Here is a 19925-nt window from a genome sequence, read left to right on the forward strand (position 1 = left end):
CTGGGAGTTCAGATCAGCAGAGGGAGTGTGTGAAGGATTAACAGTAAGACCTTGGAGAAAACTACATGGGAATGTACTAATATGGAAGCATCCTAAAATGCATACATATCTAAGGAATTTAAATGTCATTATCCTATAGCTGCAGAATATTGCTTCTCCCAGATACCGTGGGCCAACAAACAAAAATCCCAGCTCTAGGTATGTTTCAAGTTGTTTGTCAATGCTGTCAATATACACCCAAACATTACAAGCTATTTCTGTTGTTCGTGGTTACCCTCCAGAATTTGATGGTGTTTGCATACTTGAGTTATAGGACTTGGAGAAACCAAGCTGGGACTGACATGGAAACTTTATTCATACCTGCTAGCATCCACAGAGCTGAAAAATTTTATGCACATTAATAAAAAGAAAACATAATCAACTCTCTAAGCCCCCGGTGATTTCTGAAACCTACAACTATGACTGGCAGGGGAAGATATGCACACTGGTGGCATATCTTTATAGTGGCATGAATATTACAAGGGTAACGTATAATATTCTTATCATATTTAAGTCCAGTTCCATTAGACAGATCTCATGCCTCACTCCCTTAACTGACCTAAGAATCTCTGGCTAGTCATGCCATTGATCCAAAATGAGAACTACTATAATAATTATTATGCTAAATAGACAAATATTGTACCTGCCTCCTCAGTTCTTACCTTTATATGGATAGTTCAATGCATACTTCCTTCATACCTTTTCAGAGAAGCTTCATTTTCCAATAGCTGGGGGTTATTACAAAGACCTATAAGTGGTCACCAACCATATAATAAGAGACTGTGCTCAGTTCTACATGGGGCATGTTTATCATGCACTCTTGACCCAAAGCTCAGAGATCATGTCAGAAGACAGGTAAACTTTTCTGTGAGTCAAAAGTAGTAAATGATTTGGGGTGAAATTATTCCTTACATCACATGGTCATGGCACACACGAACCTACTTCACAGGATCTGCAGGAAAAGATGCCAAATACATTAATGGGATAGAGGATAATGAATAGCCTTCTGCCTGAGGAGCATTTGGCATTTGGTAGCTTCCCAGAATGGAAAATTCAGTTTTCCTTTGGGTGTAAACACTGAGAGGATCCCCATACTGCAGCAGAAGGCCTTACTACAATGTATATGCTGGTAATGCAGAGTGGACTCTATGGGGAATTACAGAGAATGCACTTGAATTTGGGTGGAGAAAGTGTCAGGAAGGATAAGGGAGGAAGAAGCGGTAATGGGGGTGGCACAGATTTGATGAACACATATGCTATGCATATAAGGTATTCTCAAGTAATTTAAGCATACATACTCTGCTAAATGGAGTGGAGAAAAATTGAATCAAATATGAAAATAAAGAAAAGAAGATGAGGACTCTCAGAAAGGAATCCCCCTGTCCTTAGTAATTTCAGACTGCCAGCTGAACATATGGAGGGAGGTCAGCTGACAGTGTGGACTCTTTTCTTTTTTTTGGCTTATGTTGTTCTTGAGTCTTTATTAGATAAGAGTATGATGTCCACCAGCCTGTGCTCATAGGCACCATTTTCCCACCTGGAACATCAGAGCCATGTAGCCACTTTGAGCTGTGAATTCTGAGAACTAGCAAGATTTTCTCACTCTTTTGGGCCAACCCCAACCATACTGCTCTGACTACTGTTTAGCTGGAGGATGTCTCCTTGGTGACTTGAGACCGGGAAGCCACCATATCATGAGAGCATTACAGGTGCTGACACTTGAAAACCTGTTGAGTATTAATCACCAAGTGAGAGGGCTGTTGTGTGACTCTCAGACTGACAACAGGATGTCACAGTCTTGGCCTTCACTGCAATGACCTCAATTGCAATGGGTTTGCAATTCTGTATTTTTTACTGACCTCATGGTCTCAGAGGTTTCATTCAAACCCCAGGATAACTCTGTAGGGAGAAGCTTGGTTTGTGGTTGCCCTGGACTGGGCTCTCTTTCTTATGTCCTTCCTGGAATTGCTTGCCTGCTGCCTAATCCCTTTGGTCCATAATTTTCCTGCACTACTGCTCTCTAAAATACACGTTCTATACTTTCTATCACTCAGGACATGAGGCAGACTAAATACAGTGCTCATAAAAATATCTCAGACAATATATTTTGATCTTTCTGCTCCCCAACACCTCAATATTTAAGATGCAATTCTATCATTTTCTCTTTCATTTTCTACCTCCAACACTATCCTGTCTCCCCAGCCCTACTCCCTCTCAAATTAATTTTGTTTTATGATTTTTATGAAGAAGTGTGCACACGTATATAAACAAATGAGTACACAGATTTAACCAGCTGAAACAATTGCTTTGTGTTGAGTATTGCTTTTGTGTCATAGGAAAAACCTCAGCCCTCAGATCAAACAGAAGAGACAAATCATTCTAGAATCAAATTTGAGTGACTATGGCTGGTGACCATAGATTTGGCTGACCCCAGATTCCATATTCCAAGGTGGGGGCAGTTTCATGAAGCTTTTGTAGTCAAATATAAGAAATTTGTAAATCAAAAGATTAGTGAAAACAACAGAGAGGAAGTCACAGGCAAGATGTGAAAACTTATCCCACAGGCCCAAGATGCTATGCAATGTCATTTTTAGCTTTTAGGTTGTTGGAAGTCAGTTGTCTCATAAGTTAGTAGATTTCAAACATATTTAATTAACTAGTTACAGGAGGTTAGCTCACCTGCAGACATGCCCAAGAAAAGACTGTTCAGGGTGCTACAGTTAACCTGGAATAAGTTAATGAGTCTCTAGACCTACAACGCTTCAACCTTCCATATCACAGAAGTTCTATTCAGTCAGTTTGCAGACACGGCTCTTTCCAGGGTTTCTCATGTATGTATTTATAAATGTGCATACAATTATACACATGTACGCATTTAAACACATCTATGAATTTGTACACATGTATGTATTTATACACAAGTATGCAATTATTATTTTTTTATTGGTATTTTTTTCCATCACAGGCAATTTATTTTGTTCTATTCATTCACAGTTAATACAGAAAATACTTGGAAACATTTCCATATAATGTTTGGCACAGAAATCATCAAATAGAAATATACAATGTTGACAGGAGGCAGTAGATTTATAATTTATAACCACAAATGTATTTATAAATTAGAAATGGAAATATCTACAAATGAAATTATGAAGGTTCACCAAAGTCATTTAATCTGTCAGTTTCTCATTCATTTTTATGTCTTAATAATATTCTATTGTATGAATAAGCCACATTTTCTTTCTCTCCAGTATTTGATAGCTATTTGAGTTGTTTTAACTTTTTTACTATTAGCAACACACTGCTGTAAACTTTCATGTACATGTTTCATAGGTACACATTTTCAGTAGTTTGAGGATATATTCCTAAGGGTAGAATTGTTGAGTAACAAAGTAACAATGTTTTGCATTTTGACCAACCACCAAACTGTTTTGCCAAAGTGGCACCCCATTTTACAATCTCACCAAATCCTTGTTTTAAAGGCTCTGATTTTTGTACAAAAGCATTCAATCATTCTGTCAGACCAAACCAGGAAAAGTAAGCTATAGTTCAGAGCTGTTCTATTCCATTTACTATGCAAAGCCATTCTTGGCGTTTGCAACTCTCAGCCCTTTTGAGTATTCTTGCAGTGTTCACCTTTTCCTCCACCAGTTTTTTTTTCTTCTTTTTTTCTGGTTTATTTCTATCTATTACAAATGTATAAAAAAAATCCTCCATCAACGCTGCTTTAGCAGCAGAACCTTGAGAAATATACCTTTGGTTTGCCTCAGAAAAGGAACACATATTGCACTGTAAAGTTTATAAAATTGGCACAAAACATTGTGATAATGTTACAATACCAGTTTCAAGAGTTCAGTGACTAATGGGGAGCCGATGGGATACATGCAGAACTGTGAAAGCAATCTCACTTAGCCAGCTGTACGCGTAGACTGTAAATCTACATTCAGATCATTTCTGAACTAAGACTATCATCTCAGTTTATCTGTTGAGGTCAACCAGGAAACCCTAGAATATACCTTGATTTTTGCAAAAAACAAAATAGGGGCAGGGGTTTCTTCAGCATTTCAGTCCACGAGTAACAGTATCCTAACAGGCAAAGTGTTCTCTCACTGTCAACATAGAATGAACTGCTGCTGGAGGTCAACTTGGGTTTTAATTTGCATTAGCACTTACATGCATAGTAGTCCAAGTTGTTGACCTCATGACTTTAAAAAGTAACTCTAAAAAAGTAAAATGGCCCTTCTTGGAAGACTAAAGAAAGACATCCAGCCACAGTTGTAAAAAGTCTCATCAAAACAATATACCCTTTTGTGAATTATGCCTCAATTAAAAAAAAAGTAGCCCCAAATAAGAAGCAACTCTGAAAAAGAAAATATAACTTAAGATATTTGAAAAAAACAAGGTGAATACAGGTTCAAAAATAATTAAGATACATTTTCTTAAGGCTACCTAGAATTAGGCTTTAAAGAATTCTACCATTTCAAGTTTACCACTAGTTACTAGATACCTATTTATAAACAAGATGTTCACTTTTTTTGTTCCTTTATCAAGAGAAAAATCTACCTTCAGACTATGAGGGTGGTGATAGGGAGGGACTAGAAAACAAGATTCAAACAATCCCATGCAAATATCACATTTTTCAAATGGAAGAACTCCAAACTGCACTAGAAGTTCCAATCACTAAGACACTTTCCATTGAAATGATTTAAGTACAACTACATGGCACCAAGGTGTAGGCCTAATATAGGCCTGACAACCAAGTCCTTGTTTTCTGGAAGAAAGGCCTCAAAAGTCCCACTCAATTCCACATAACAATACTTCAAAGATCAATTAGGTTTTCCTTTCCTTAATATTTTTGTTTTTGACTTCTAATCTTAAAGACTAGATTAAAACTTAGCTCATTTCCCAGAAGGCATTGTTTCCCTTTGCTCTATGAAAGAGTCCACCAAGACCTCTTCCTCAAAACCATCTAGCCCCCAGCCTCCAGTCTGTGCTTGTGATGCATCTTTCTCAACATCCTGAAAAGGTAATGTAGGTAAAATATGCTCATAAACATTAAAACTAGTTGTTAGAAAGACGTAACTAGCTTTATAATTTAAGTTTGTTTTTTTTTTTTTGTTTGTTTTTTTTTTTTTTTTTGAGACAGGGTTTCTCTGCGTAGCTTTGCGCCTTTCCTGGAGCTCACTTGGTAGCCCAGGCTGGCCTCGAACTCACAGAGATCCACCTGGCTCTGCCTCCCGAGTGCTGGGATTAAAGGCGTGCGCCACCACCGCCCGGTTTATAATTTGTTTTAAAACATAAATACTTGCAGCTTGATCTGCACTGACAATGATTGTCGAAGCCTAGAATTCAACATTTACAGATTCTCATTCACACACACAAAACACACTATTATCACACAACTTGTGTCTTGAGAGAATCTTCTGCTTTTTAAATCTTTGGCCTCCCAGTCAATCCCAAGTTCAACCAACTTTAACTAAAACTTCACTCAGAATTTCACCAAGCTTTTCACCCACACATTAATGCTTGTCGTATCTTTCATCAATTATCAAAATCTGAAGCCTGCGCAGAGATCGCCAGGTAAAAGAAAATAAATGAAATACACAGAGGTTATTTCAAAACAGAACATGACCATCATCAAAAAAAAAAAATGATGTCACAATTCCCAATTGGGATCATCTTTTGTTTCCACGTTGGACTATTTTACACTCCGGCATTGGCCAAAGGACACGAGAGCTGGTTCTGGAGCATACAGTTTCTCACACAGGTGTCCCCAGAGGAACACCAGAGACAAAGTCACGTGAGGCCTCTCCCGTACAGAGACTGTCTCACAGGGGCAGTGAGGGAGGACACCCACTAGTTTGTGGAGATCCCTGAGAGAGTATGATTCTTAAAATCTGGACTGTACATAATTCACATCAGCCCTGTTCAGGTACTTACTGGAAGAAAGATGCAGCTGTTTGCCAGAACTCAGCACTCCACTCTAGATCTCTGCTGCCTTAGTCTCCGTCGCGGATTTCCGAGTTCTGGACCTGGACCACTGAGGCATTGCCACAAGACTTCTTCTCTTTTGAAACATCCTTTTCTCTAGATATTAGGATAGCTACACCAGCTTGTTTCTTAGGTCCATTTGCTTGGAAAGCCTTTTCCCAGCCCTTTACTCAGAGGTAGTGTCTATCTTTGAAGTTAAGGTGTGTTTCTTGTATGCAGCAGATGGATGGGTTCTGTTTTCTTATCCATTCTGTTAGCCTATGTCTTTTTATAGGTGAGTTGAGACTATTGATATTGATGGATATTAATGACCAGTGATTGTTAATTCCTGTTATTTTTTGTGGTTGTGTTGTGTTGTCCTTCTGTGGTGTATGTTGGTGTGGGATTATCTATTGCTTGATTTTTCATGGATGTGTTTAGCTTCTTTGGGTTGAATTTTCCCTTCTAGTGCTTTCTGTAGGGCTGGGTTTGTAGACAGGTATTGATTAAATCTGGTTTTATCCTGGAATATTTTGTTTACTCCACCTATGGTGATTAAGAGTTTTGCTGGGTATAATAATCTGGGTTGGCATCCGTGGTCTCTTAGTGTCTGCATGAGATTTGTCCATCATCTTCTAGCTTTCATAGTCTCTATTGAATAGTCTGGTGTTATTCTGATGGGTTTACCTTTATATATTACTTGGTCTTTTTCCTTTGCGGCTCTTAATATTTTTTTCTTTGTTCTGTGTGTTTAGTGTTTTGATTATTATGTGGCGAGGGGACTTTTTTTTTGGATCCAGCCTATTTGGTGTTCTGTAAGCTTCTTGTATCTTCATAGGTATCTTTAGGTTAGGAAAGTTTTCTTCTATGATTTTGTTGAATATATTTTCTGTGCCTTTGAGTTGGTATTCTTCTCCTTCTTCTATCCCTATTATTCTTAGGTTTGGTCTTTTCATGGTGTCCCAAATTTCCTGGACGTTTTGTGTTAGGACTTTTTTGTCTTTAATGTTTTCTTTGACTGATGAATCTATTTTCTCTATCGTGTCTTCAGAGTCAGAGATTCTCTGTTCCATCTCTTGCAATCGGTTGGTTATGCTTGTTTCTGTAGTTCCTGTTCGTTTAGTCAGGATTTCTATTTCCAGCATTCCCTCAGCATGTGTTTTCTTTATTGTCTCAAATTCATTTTTCAGATCTTGGAATGTTTCTTTCATCTGTTTAATTGCTTTTTCTTGGCTTGATTTGATTTCTTCCCATTTTTTGTTCGTTTTTTCTTCCATTTCTTTAAGGGAGTTTTTTATTTCCTCTTTAAGGGAAGTTTTTATTTCCTCTTTAAGAGAGTTTTTCATTTCCTCTTTAAGGAAAGTTTTTATTTCCTCTTTAAGGTAGTTTTTCATTTCCACTTTCAGGAAAGTTTTTATTTCCTCATTGAGGGAATGTTTTATTTCTTCTTTAAGGGCCTCTATCATCTTCTTAAAGTCATTTTTAGGGTTGATCTCTTCTGTTTCTTCTGTCATGGTATGTTTAGGTCTTGCAGGTGTAGAATCACTAGGTTCTGATGTTGCCATATAGGTCTTTATGTTGTTGCCTGTATTTTTGCACTGGCGTCTACTCATCTTTTCCTCTGTGCGGTGCAGGTGGTGTCTGTGTCTGAGAGTGCCTCTCTTGTTCTAATTTTTAGTCTTGGTTTAGTAGGAGTTCTTGGTTAAATTGGTGCTATTGGGCTGTTTCTTCAGAGACAGCTGATTTCAGCCGGTGAATTATATACTTATGATTCTGGTGATCTGGTTTAGTGGCTGGGTAGCGCCTTCTTCTGTGTTCCCAGGTCACGTTTTGTTCGTCAACTCCTCAGCTGATCTTGTTTCTTCAGACTTCAAACTGTAGGCATCTGAATCCTCTCCCAGATGGGTTTCAGCTGAGCAGGGTAGTCTCACCAACACCTCCAAGTTGTTGGGTTTCACAGGATCAGCAGTTGGGCCCTGGGTTGTCCCCAGACAGAGTGTCCAGACTCGCCCTGTTTCCGACCCACGGAGATAGCCTCTTCCCCAGGTGTTGGGGCTAGGGGCATCCCCGTTCCAAGCTGTGTCCGCCACTCACCGTCCCCGGGCCTGTCCACCCCTGTGGCCCGCCGCCACAGGCCCACCTGCATCCACTTGTCTCCGCCGCTGGGCCTGTATGTCCCTGTCAGCTGCCGCTGGATCTGCCTGCCTCTGCGGGCGGCCAACGGGCCTGTATGTCTCTGCCGGCTGCCGCTGAGCCTGTATGTCCCTGTCGGCTGCTGCCACCAGGCCCGTCCACCTCTGCAGGTCGCCGACCTGCGTCTGCCTGTCTCCACCGCATGGCCTGCCTACTTCTGTGGGCCGCTGCCAGGCCTTAATGTCTCTGTAGGTCGCCGCCGCCGGCCCGTCCACCTCCGTCTGCTTATCTCTGTTGCAGGGCCTGTCCACCTCTGTGGGCCGCCGCTGGGCCTGAATGTCTCCGCCAGCTGCCGCAGGGCCTAAATGTCCCTGTCGGCTGCCTCTGGGCCCTGCTACCTCCGCGGGCCGCTGCCACAGGCCTACCTGTGTCTGCTTGTCTCCACCATCTTGAATCTTCCCCCACAAGTATGCAATTATATTCACATGTATGCATTTATATACCTGTATGCATTTAAACACATGCTTATACTTCTATACGTGTATATTTATACACATGTATATATTTGTACACATTTATTATTTTGTACACATGTATGCATTTATAGAAATTCATAATTCATACACAAGTATTCATTTATACACATACATGCATTTATACACATGTGTTCTTTTATAAGCATGCATAGACTATAGCATGCTATACATGCATATATTTATACATATGTATGCATTTATAAAACTGCATGCATTTATACTCATGCATACATTTATATACACATATGCATTTTTATACATGAATACATTTATACACATCTATGCATTTTTACAATATAAGCATTTATGTGCATGCATAAATTACTATACATGTATTCATTTATACACATGCATGCATATGTACACATGCATACATTTGTACACATAGATTCATTTATATACATGCATACATTGATCCACATGTATACATTTATAGCCATGTATACACTTTTACTGCTGAATATTGGTATTGGATAATCGCTGGGGAAGAATAATTTCTCCCTCTCTCCATAGCTTTCAATTACCAGGTTTTGAACAACAGATTCTCTCTTAACAGAGGATCTAGCCATAGATCTCAAATTAACACAGTGTAAACAAACTGCATTTCTTCCTGCTGCCCTCAGGCCTCTAGGTAGATTCTGCTTCAACAGAACCTAGGGGACTTGAGCTCATGAATTCTCTGACTTGTCTGCAGTGGGACTAGCCAGGCTCTTGTCAAGCAAAGTTTTGAAAGCAGCTCCTAGGGACCGCTCCCCAACCACCAAATGCCCTGTGTGAGACAGGTCAGCCCAACTTCCTGCTTCCAAATTTTCCTTTCCTCTCATTCTGAGCACGCTTCACTGCCTTCATGGATTTGGGAGCTTTTCCTCTTTTTCATATTCTATTTTCATGAACTTTGATTCTTTCACTGGCTTACACAGGAGACACTGTCACTCATTTAATCTGCAATCTTAGAGAACCTCTCCTTTCTTTATTAGTTTTTCAATTTTTAATTTTTTTTATTTTATGTCTATGAGTGTTTTCCCTACATGTCTATCTGTGTACAATATGTGTGTCTTCTGAATGAAGAGGCCAGAGGAGAACACATAACTTCTTAAAACTGGTATACACTATTGTAACCCAAAGAGTAGCTTCTTTGACCTCTTAGAGCGCTCCTCAAGAACAGCAAGTAGTCTTAACCACTCAGTCACTTCTCAAGCCCCAGAAGCACTTCCAAAAAGGTTTATTTATTTTTATGGCAGGTGTTTGAGTGCTTTCCTTATTATATATGTGTGTATGCCACATGTGTGCCTGGGGCCCAACTATGTTAGAAGAGGACTCCTGGCTGGATCTACAGATGGTTCTGAGCCACCATGTAGGTTCTGGGATTGTTGCAAGGTTTTCTACAACAAGAGGCAGAATGCCTAGTGCCTAGCTCCCTGTCTATCTCCATAAGAAACACTTTAACACTAGGTGTGCATGCAAAAAAAATTATTACACTTTTCAGAATGAGTATGAAATCAAATCATTACAAAATAAAAGGATATGAAACCCTTATTCACAATCTTAGAGAAAACATTAGTGACTCTTCCCTCGCCCAATGCTTCCATGAATAGAAACATCATAAGCACCATGTAATCATCAGCCATAGAACACAGACAAGTGACACTAAACCCACACTATGCTCTTCAAGAAACCAAGTAGTGAGACTTCATGAGTCATTCCATGATGTTTCTGAGCTGTCAGGGGCTCATTCACACAAGCTTTATGTGTCAGGAAAGAAGTCAGGACTTAATGACCTCTAATTTCCTGAATTTGCTAAGGAGTTTCTAAGAACAATGGCCTGACTGTACCCATCATTCTGCCCCTCCTGTTTAGAGGGAGATGGAAAAACTATCAATATTTGCTGGCCTTCTACTTTGCCATTGAGGAGATCAATAAGGATGTCCACCTGCTTCCCAATGTGACCTTGGGTTTCCACCTCTACAATGCCTTTAACTTCCACCGGAGAACCTTGGAGGGCCCTCTGATGTGGCTGTCTGGAAGGAGTGAGTTTATCCCTAACTACAAATGCAAAACTCAACACAAAGCTCTTGGAATCATTGCAGGAACCAGGCCTGAATTTTCGGCTGCAATTGGAACACTTTTAGAACTCTACAAAGTTCCACAAGTAAGTTGGCAAAGATTTGGTGTCCATAATCACATAAAACATCTGACCAAAAGAAAATGGAGAAGTTATCTATGTTTTTTGCTGGTGATTTCAAATGTAAGTGAAAGAATTATGTGGATCCTGGTATGATCAATAGTGGAGTGTGGTGAAAAACATGAGCAGTAAATACTGTGGGTTTCTTTTTTTTTTTTTTTTGGTTTTTCGAGACAGGGTTTCTCTGTGTAGCTTTTGCGCCTTTCCTGGAACTCGCTTTGGAGACCAGGCTGGCCTCAAACTCACAGAGATCCGCCTGGCTCTGCCTCCCGAGTGCTGGGATTAAAGGCGTGCGCCACCACCGCCCGGCAATACTGTGGATTTCTAAGAAGATCACTTAGTAATATTCATGATTCTATCTCCAGTCATTGGCAAGATGTACTTGGCAGCTCATAGCTGAGTGCTGTTCATAAGTCAAACATACAACCCAGATAACTAACTGCCCAAGCTGGGGTATAAACATCTTATAGTTAATCCTGTGGTCAATGACTGACAGATAGAGGAATAGTAAGTTCAGGACATGTAAACAAATCTGGGACAATCCTTGGTACATCACAAATGAAAACGTTCCAAGGAGTTTATTTTCTCATTCTGGAAAGTAGATCTCTGAATAGCACTCACAGAGAACATATACTTAGATACACCCTGACAATTGGCCTTTGCCAGGCACTACTGAAGCAAAGCAACCATCAGTAGGCATCACTGCAAATAGAGAAAATATTTAGTGAGTGCCTTACTCATGGATAATCAAGATTAGAAAACCAGACAGTGTAAAACTGATTATTATCACTCAGTGAAACAGTTCATACATTTATTGTATCCTAAAGTATGAAAAAATTATATACACAGGAATTTCCATCTATCTCAGAGATTTGCATTTTACATTAGTTGCTGGGGGATGACTTTGTCAAATCTCTCATTTGGGAAGTATGATGCAACAATGCTTGGTGAAGTTCCCCCAAATATTCATGATTTGCTCTTTTCTAACACAGGAGCGAAATCTGTGAAAAAATGTGTTATTTACATCCATGAAGGCAGAGGTTCTAGGGAAGGTGATGTCCTGTGGTCAGAGTAAAGCACTTGGTAATGCTTCTGCATTCTATCTCTACACCCCATACTCTGTTCCATTGTTATTGGAACAAGAGAAATCCATGGTGCCTTTAAAATCTAACATGAACAGAATATTGTTCACTCACTTGCTTCAGAGTTCTTAGTAACTATGGTGCCCATAGTACTTGACAAACCGTATTCCATCACACAACGAGAGAGAAGCTAATATCACAGAAGACAGTCTCCTTACCAGCATTCAGTTTCTTGATCCCCTTATGCGAATAATAAACTAACTTCCCTCTATAAGGGTGATAACTCCAAACACCTAGAAACTCAGAATCCCCTTTTTTTCTCTTTGCTTCTACAGGTCACATATGGAACTTTTGATTCTATGCTAAGTGACAGAGATACATTCCCATCCCTTTACCAGATGTCTCCTAAAGACACAGCTCTAACCCAAGGGGTGACCTCTCTACTGCTGCACTTTGGCTGGAAGTGGGTGGGGCTCATCGTGTCTGATGATCTGAAAGGAAAGGAGTTCCTCTCTGACCTGAAAGCAGAGATGGTATCAGAAGATATCTGTGTGGCTTTTACAGAAAAACTCCAGGCTAATTGGAAGATTCAGTTGACATCTGATGTTGGGTTGGTGAATTTGATGCAACATACACAAGCAAATGTGCATGTATTCTATGGTGATATAGATGACTTGGTATTTTTATGCATGCAAAATGAAATCATCAAAGCCATAATGAAGGTGTGGATCATGGTAAAGTCCCACTTAGTTTACTTAGAGTCTGTATTCTATGAAAAAAATTATTTGAAGGACTTTTTTGAAGGAAGCTTCTCATTTTCAAAGAAGAAAGATATCCCTGGCTTCAAGCCCTTTCTAGAGGCACTTACACCCTCCTGGTACCCAGGAGATCCTTATTTCCATAAATTCTGGATTGACAATTTTTATTGCTCACCTCCTCCTCTGCTATGTGAAAATAAAAAACCCTGCCCACTGAATACATCCCTAAAGACAAAGCAAGAAATAAATGTGATGACCACTTCTGAGCCTAGCGTTTCCATATGGAATGCAGTGTATGCAGTGGCCCACACCCTCCATAAAATGCTTTTGAGGACAACAGGAATAGGATCTCATGAAGACACAAACCATGACAGGCTTCTACCCTGGCAGGTAAGCCTATCTCAAAAGCAAGGGAAGCACTGGGAACTTATTAGTAGTTGAGTCATTGAAGTCAAATGTACAACACATTTTCATCTTATAATAAAAATAAAAGGCACAATGGCAAGAGTTCTTTCACAGTGGGTGTGTATGTGTCTGTAATTACGGTTCATGATTTGGGCTACTGTAGCTTTGATTTCAAGACATGAAATTTGTACATATTTTAACAAATGTTTTCTTTTTATGAGATGAAATTCTGTTAAAATATCCAAAATCAATTATTGTCAAAATTAGCAAGTTCAATAATAAAAATTTACACAATTTCATGGAATATGTCTGATGCCATCAGATAGAGACATAGTCACCATATCTAACAGCAGCTATTTCACATAAAATATATATTTAACCACCCAAGACCATAGGGAGAAACTTTTATGGAAAATAAAAATAGGCTACCATAACCTCAAAAGTAACTGAGAAAGAAATTGATTTTACAGATTATTTACTCTTAAATAAGTTAAAATTAATGAGAAACCAAAGACCATGCCTCCATTATTAAATATTATAATAAAGATAGTGCTCATGAGCCTAGGCCATGTCTCCTTCTTATAGTAACAAGTGGGTATGTTTGGGCTTAAACCATCCTGCTATAAACTTAGGACTCAATTATACATATGAGCCTTGATGTTCCCCTTCAAATAGGTGATCATCAAGAAGTTTGCTGAACAAACTTTTCATTTTTATTTCATTTTAATTCAGTCTAAAGTAGATAAATAGAAAATGAACTCTGAATGTTTAGTGTACTATGCAGTTTTTAGTATTATGGATAATAATAATATTTGACATAGACATGATACAGTTTGTGAACATGGCTTCCAGAGATGTGATATTAGGTAAGTTAGTGTGTCTCTTGTACAGATAACTGAATATCTAAAAAACAGTTCTTTATGAAACGAGTTGTCAATTAGTTAACACAATAATGAATCTCAGAACATGAATCATTAACCCATTGTATTTATTTAAATACATAATAAAATCAAGCTGGAGGGATGGCTCAGCAGTTAGGGGCACTTGATGCTCTTGCAGAGGACCGGCGTTTAGCTATTAGCACCAACATGGGGACTCATTGTTGTCTGTAACTCCAGTTCTTAGTTATGTGACACCCTCTTCTGCTCTCTGTAGATATCAGGAATACAGTTTGTGAATATACATACATACATAAACATAGGCAATACACAGAATTACAAATAATACAAATCTAGGGACCAGAGAGGGCTGTGAAGTCAGATGTAACTGCTGCTCTTGACAAGATGCAGGTTCAATTCCTAGTATCTACATAGCAGCTTACAAATGTCTCCAAGTCCACTTCTACTCGATCCAGCACCCTCTTCTGGTCTTAACGGGCACCAGGAACATGTGTAGTGCACATACATATGTCCAGTAAGGAAATTCATACACAAAATAAATTAATATAAAAATTTAAGAAATCTTTTTAAAAATCTAGCTTAATCACAGAACATTTGGGTTTTAATTTTGACTCCAATATTGTTCTTATCAAAGTTGAAAGACAAAAATTGTGACCCAAACTGAATTAAGGATTGGAGGCAGGCAGTGGGTCTATTTCCAACTTCATGAAGTACAAATGGCATACAAAATTTCTGCATATTAATATATATTTTCTAGAATTTGGAATTTTGTATAACCCCCTGCTAATATTTTTAAGTTCAGATACTCTCTATATCTATGTGTATACCTATCTATCTACCTAACCATACACACATATGTTCATGGTGTGCCATAAAGAAGGTAAATATATTAACACCTATAAACCCACAGACTACTGTTGCTTCCATTTTGCTCCAGATTCACTCTGAAAACATCTATATTTTCTAATTGGAGTCATTTTTCTCTTGCTGGGGAGAGAGAGACACAGGGCCTTGTTCCCACTAAAACATGTTCCACCCTGCACTATGTTCCACCCCTTAGACAACATTTTTCTTTGTGTTCAGCTACTTCTACATTAATTTCATAGGGAGAAAAGTTCATCTCACTGGAACAAGTGGGGGAGACAATTGCTCAAATGAAGCCTCTTCAAAAAGAAAGCCAGAATAGGGAGAGAGAAAGAGGATTGCTCTTAGGGACCACAAGGAGAGATTTGTATGCACTACTTATACCCAATTGATGTCTCTCTCCAGCTTCATCCTTTTCTGAGAAAAATTCAATTTACAAATGCTGCTGGAGACCAAATATGCTTTGATGAGAACAAGAATCATGTGGAAAAGTATGATGTACAAAATTTTATGGGACATACAAATCATTATTCATTTCTAGTTAAAGTAGGAGAGTTTGTCTCCAGGAGTCCACAAGATCAAGGCTTGTTCATCAATGAAGTTATGATCAAATGGCCAAGCAACTTCAATCAGGTCTGGCTGAATTTCAATATTTAATATGTAGACAAATATCTGCAAAGATTTATGAGAACTGATTGTGATGTCTCTTTGAAATTTTAAGTTATTTTTATAATCTAATTTCTTAGCTTCTGTTGTGAGCTTGTGTGTGAATTCTCATGCATGTCACTGCCTGTGCTCATTGAGGCCCCAGACAGCACTGGTTACCTTCCTCAGTTTTTCTCCATTATATTTTAAACATGGTCTCTCTCTCTGAACCCCATGCTTTCTGATTTAGCTGTACTCAACTGAACAGTGACACCCTGTCTCCATGAATGCCATATTGGGAATACAGGAACACAGTTCTACACCTCACTTTTTTATATTTCCCTTCTGCATGATCTAATTCAGGATCTCATGCTTATATTGCAAGTACGTTAAGTACTGAGCCATTTCCTTAGTTCTCTTTGATATCTTCAATTTAGAAATAAATCAATCTTTTGATTTTGACATATATATATATATATATATATATATATATACACACACACACACACATACATACATGTTCAGGTACATATACATATACACACAAGCACACACATATTGATGGATAATTCTGGTAGATAGAATTAGTTTAAATTGAAATCAATTTGGGTGTGTTCATTCATGCTGCAGTGAATGAATAAATCAGCATTCATGACTGTATATATGAGTGTGTGTTTCTGTGAGTATTCACATACATGTACACAATCATGTATATAAATATATACATATTTTCCTTATATATATGCATGTTGATGTTTAATTTCCCCTCAGTTTAAGACAACTCATACTCAAACATGCCCACAGGTTTTACAAACAGGAAATAAATTACCAATGTTTATGCAATTTCTCATTATAACTGATGTTTGTGAGCTGCCTGATTTGTATCCTGGGAGCTGAACTCAGGTTTCTCTGTGAGAGCAGCCTGCACTCTGAATCACTGAGCTGGTTCTCCAGGCCCATATGCCTATTAATATGTAGATATTTATGAAACGGACACTGACTTCCAAATCATGGCAAGAAGCATGTCTAAGGGAAGGACAGAAATATATCCTTGCATATACAATTTCCAAAACTATTAATATTAAAATTGTGTTAGGAATATAGTTGTTTTTTAATATAAATATATTTTTAATTTCTTTCTTCTTCTTTTTTATTATTGAGAAATTTTCTATTCAATTTATGTACCAACCACAGATCCCCCTCTCCTCCCTCCTCTTGCCCCACAGCCTTCCCTCCCATCCCACCCCCCCATTCCTGCCTCCTCCAAGGCAAGCCCTCAAATGGGGAGTCAGAAGAGCCTGGCACATTCAGTAGAGAAAGGTCCAAAGCCCTCCCCCTGCACCAAGGTTGTGTAAGGTGTCCCACCATAAGCACTGGTCTCCAAAAAGCCTGATCATGTACCAGAGATGGATCCTGACCCCACTGCCAGGGGGCCCCTTAAACAGTTCAACCTATTCAACTATCTCTCCTTTGCAGAAGGCATCGTGTGGTCCATGGGGGCTCCACAGCTATTAGTCCACAGTTCATGAGTTCCCACTAGTTTAGTTTGGTTGTCTCTGTATGTTTTCCTGTGGTGATCTTGATGCTTCTTGTTCATAGAATCCATCTTTTCTCTCATCAACTGGACTCCTAGAGCTTGGCCTGGTGCTTGGCTGTGGATCTCTGCACCTGTGTCCATCAGTTACTGGATGAAGCCCCCCCCCCAGTTTGTTCATGGAGATCTCATCTATTTCTCCTTTACGGGGTGATCCATTCATTCCTCTTTGGGTACTCCTTATTAGCTAGCTTCTTTGGAACTGTGGTTTTTAGTGTGGTTATCCTTTGATTTACATCTAGTGTCCACTTATGAGCAAGTACATACCAGGTTTGCCCTTCTGAGTCTGGGTTACCTCACTCAGGGTATTATTTTCTAGTTATATCCATGTTCCTGCAAATTTCATGTTGTCATTGATTTTTACTGCTGAGTAGTATTCCATTGTGTATATGTGTCACCTTTTATTTATCCATTCTTCAGCTGAGGGGCATCTAGTTTTTTTCCCAGGATCTGGCTATTATAAATAATGCTGCTATGAACATAGTTGAGCACGTGTCCTTATGGTATGACTGAAATTCCTTGGGTACATGCCCAAGAGTGGTATAGCTGGGTCTTGAGATAGATTGATTCCCAATTTTCTGAGAAACCGCCATACTGATTTCCACAGTAGTTGTACAAGTTTGCATTCCCACCAACAGTAGAGGAGTATTCCCTTTGCTCCATATCCTCTCCAACATAAGCTATTATCAGTGTTTTTGATCATAGCCATTCTGATAGGTGTAAGATGGTATCTCAGAGTTGTTTTAATTTGCATTTCCCTGAATAAGGATGTTGAGCAATTTCTTAGATGTCTTTTAGCCAGTTGAGATACTTCTGTTGAGAATCCTTAGTTTAGCTCTGTAGTCCAATGTTTAATTGGATTGTTTGGTATTTTGATGTCTAGTTTCTTGAATTCTTTATATATTTTGGATATCAGACCTCTGTCAGATGTGAGTCTGGTGAAGATCTTTTCCCATTCTGTAGGCTGTTGTTTTGTTTTAATGATCTTGTCCTTTGCCCTACAAAAGCATTTCAGTTTCAGGCGGTCCTATTTATTAATTGTTGCTCTCAGTGTCTGTGCTACGGGTGTTATAATTAGGAAGTGGTTTCCCATGCCAAGGCCTTCAAGACTACTTATTGTGGGATAATGCCCTTGTACACTGGTTTAATAAAATGCTGATTGGCCAGTAGCCAGGCAGGAAGTACAGGCAGAGTGAGTAGATGAGGAGAATTCTGGGAAGAGGAAAGGTTGAGTCAGGAGTTGCCAGCCAGACACAGAGGAAGCAAGATGACAAGGCAGAACTGAGAAAAGGTACAAGCCACATGATTAAACATAAATAAGAATTATGGGTTAATTTAAGTATAAGAGCTAGTCAGTAATAAGCCTGAGCTTTTATAAGCAGTTATAATTAATATAAGCCTCTGTGTATTTACTTGGGGGACACGAGTGGGAGAGATTTGTCCCTATAGCCAGCTAGCCAGGACACAGGAAAACTTTCAACTACAACTACTTCCTACTTTTTCTTGTATCAAGTTCAGTGTAACTGGATTTGTGTTGAGGGCTTTGATCCATTTGGAATTGAGTTTTGTGCATGGTGACAGATATGGATCTATTTGCATTTTTCTACATGTTGACATCCAGTTATGCCAGCACCATTTGTTGAAGATGCTTTCTTTTTTCCATTGTACAATTGTGACTTCTTTGTCAAAAATCAGGTGTTCATAGGTACATGTGTTAATGTCAGGGTCTTCAATTTGATTGGTCTGCATGTCAGTTTTTATGCCAGCCCCAAGCTTTATTTTTTTTTAAACTATAGCTCCATAGTAAAGCTTGAGGTCATGGATAGTGATGCCTCCGGGGTTTGCTTTATTGTACAGGATTCTTTTTGCTATCCTGGGTTTTTTGTTTTTCCATATAAAGTTGAATATTGTTCTTTCAAGTCTGTGAAGAATTGTGTTGAGATTTTGATGGGTATTCCATTGAATCTGTAGATTGCTTTTGGTAAGATTGTCATTTTTACTATGTTGGTCCTGCCTATCCATGAGCATGGGAGATCTTTCCATTTTCTGATGTCTTCTTCAATTTCATTTTTCAGAAATTTAAAGTTCTTATCATATAGGTCTTTTACTTGCTCAGTTAGAGTTACCTCAAGGTGTTTTATATTATCTTATATTATTGTAAAGGTGATGTTATCTGATTTCTTTCTCAGCCCACTTATCATTTGTATATAGGAGGGCTCCTGATTTTTTTGAGTTAATCTTGTATCTTGCCACATTACTGAAGGAGTTTATCAGATGTAGGAGTTCCCTGGTAGAATCTTTGGGGTCACTTATGTATACTATCATATCATCTGCAAGTAGCAAAAGTTTGACTTCTTCTTTCAAATTTGTATCCCCTTGATCTCCTTTTGTCACGTTACTATAGCTAGAACTTTGAGTACTATCTTGAATAGATATGGAGAAAGAGGACAGCTTTGTCTTATTCCTGATTTTAGTGGAATTGCTTTGTGTTTCTCTCCATTTGATGTTGGCTGTTAACATGCTGTAAATTGCCTTTATTATGTTTAGGTATGTTCCTTGTATTTCTGATCTCTCCAGGACCTTCATCATGAATAGGTGTTGGATTTTATAGAAGGATTTTTTAGCATCTAATGAGATAATCATGTTTTTTTCTTTCAGTTTGTTTATATGATGAATTACATTGACAGATTTTTATATGTTGAACAATCCTTGCATCCATGGGATAAAGCCTACTTGGTCATGGTGGATAACTTTTTTGATGTGTTCTTGTATTCAGTTTGCCAACATTTTATTGAATATTTTTTCATCAATGTTCATG

The 19925-nt window shown here is 38.7% G+C and overlaps 1 protein-coding gene across 2 annotated transcripts in view; it reads left to right on the forward strand.

Annotated features, from left to right (window-relative positions):
* The window catches only part of LOC102928204 (vomeronasal type-2 receptor 26-like), a 144767-nt gene that overhangs the window by 93075 nt on the left and 31767 nt on the right, over positions 1-19925 (forward strand). For both annotated transcript variants that reach the window (XM_076561402.1, XM_076561403.1), the window contains 3 exons: positions 10536-10827; positions 12278-13090; positions 15274-15501. In XM_076561402.1, the coding sequence (XP_076417517.1) occupies positions 10536-10827; positions 12278-13090; positions 15274-15501 (1333 nt within the window). The remainder of the gene's footprint in view (positions 1-10535; positions 10828-12277; positions 13091-15273; positions 15502-19925) is intronic.

Source organism: Peromyscus maniculatus, chromosome 23 (assembly GCF_049852395.1).
Source record: "Peromyscus maniculatus bairdii isolate BWxNUB_F1_BW_parent chromosome 23, HU_Pman_BW_mat_3.1, whole genome shotgun sequence".
Classification (NCBI taxonomy): Eukaryota; Metazoa; Chordata; class Mammalia; order Rodentia; family Cricetidae; genus Peromyscus; species Peromyscus maniculatus.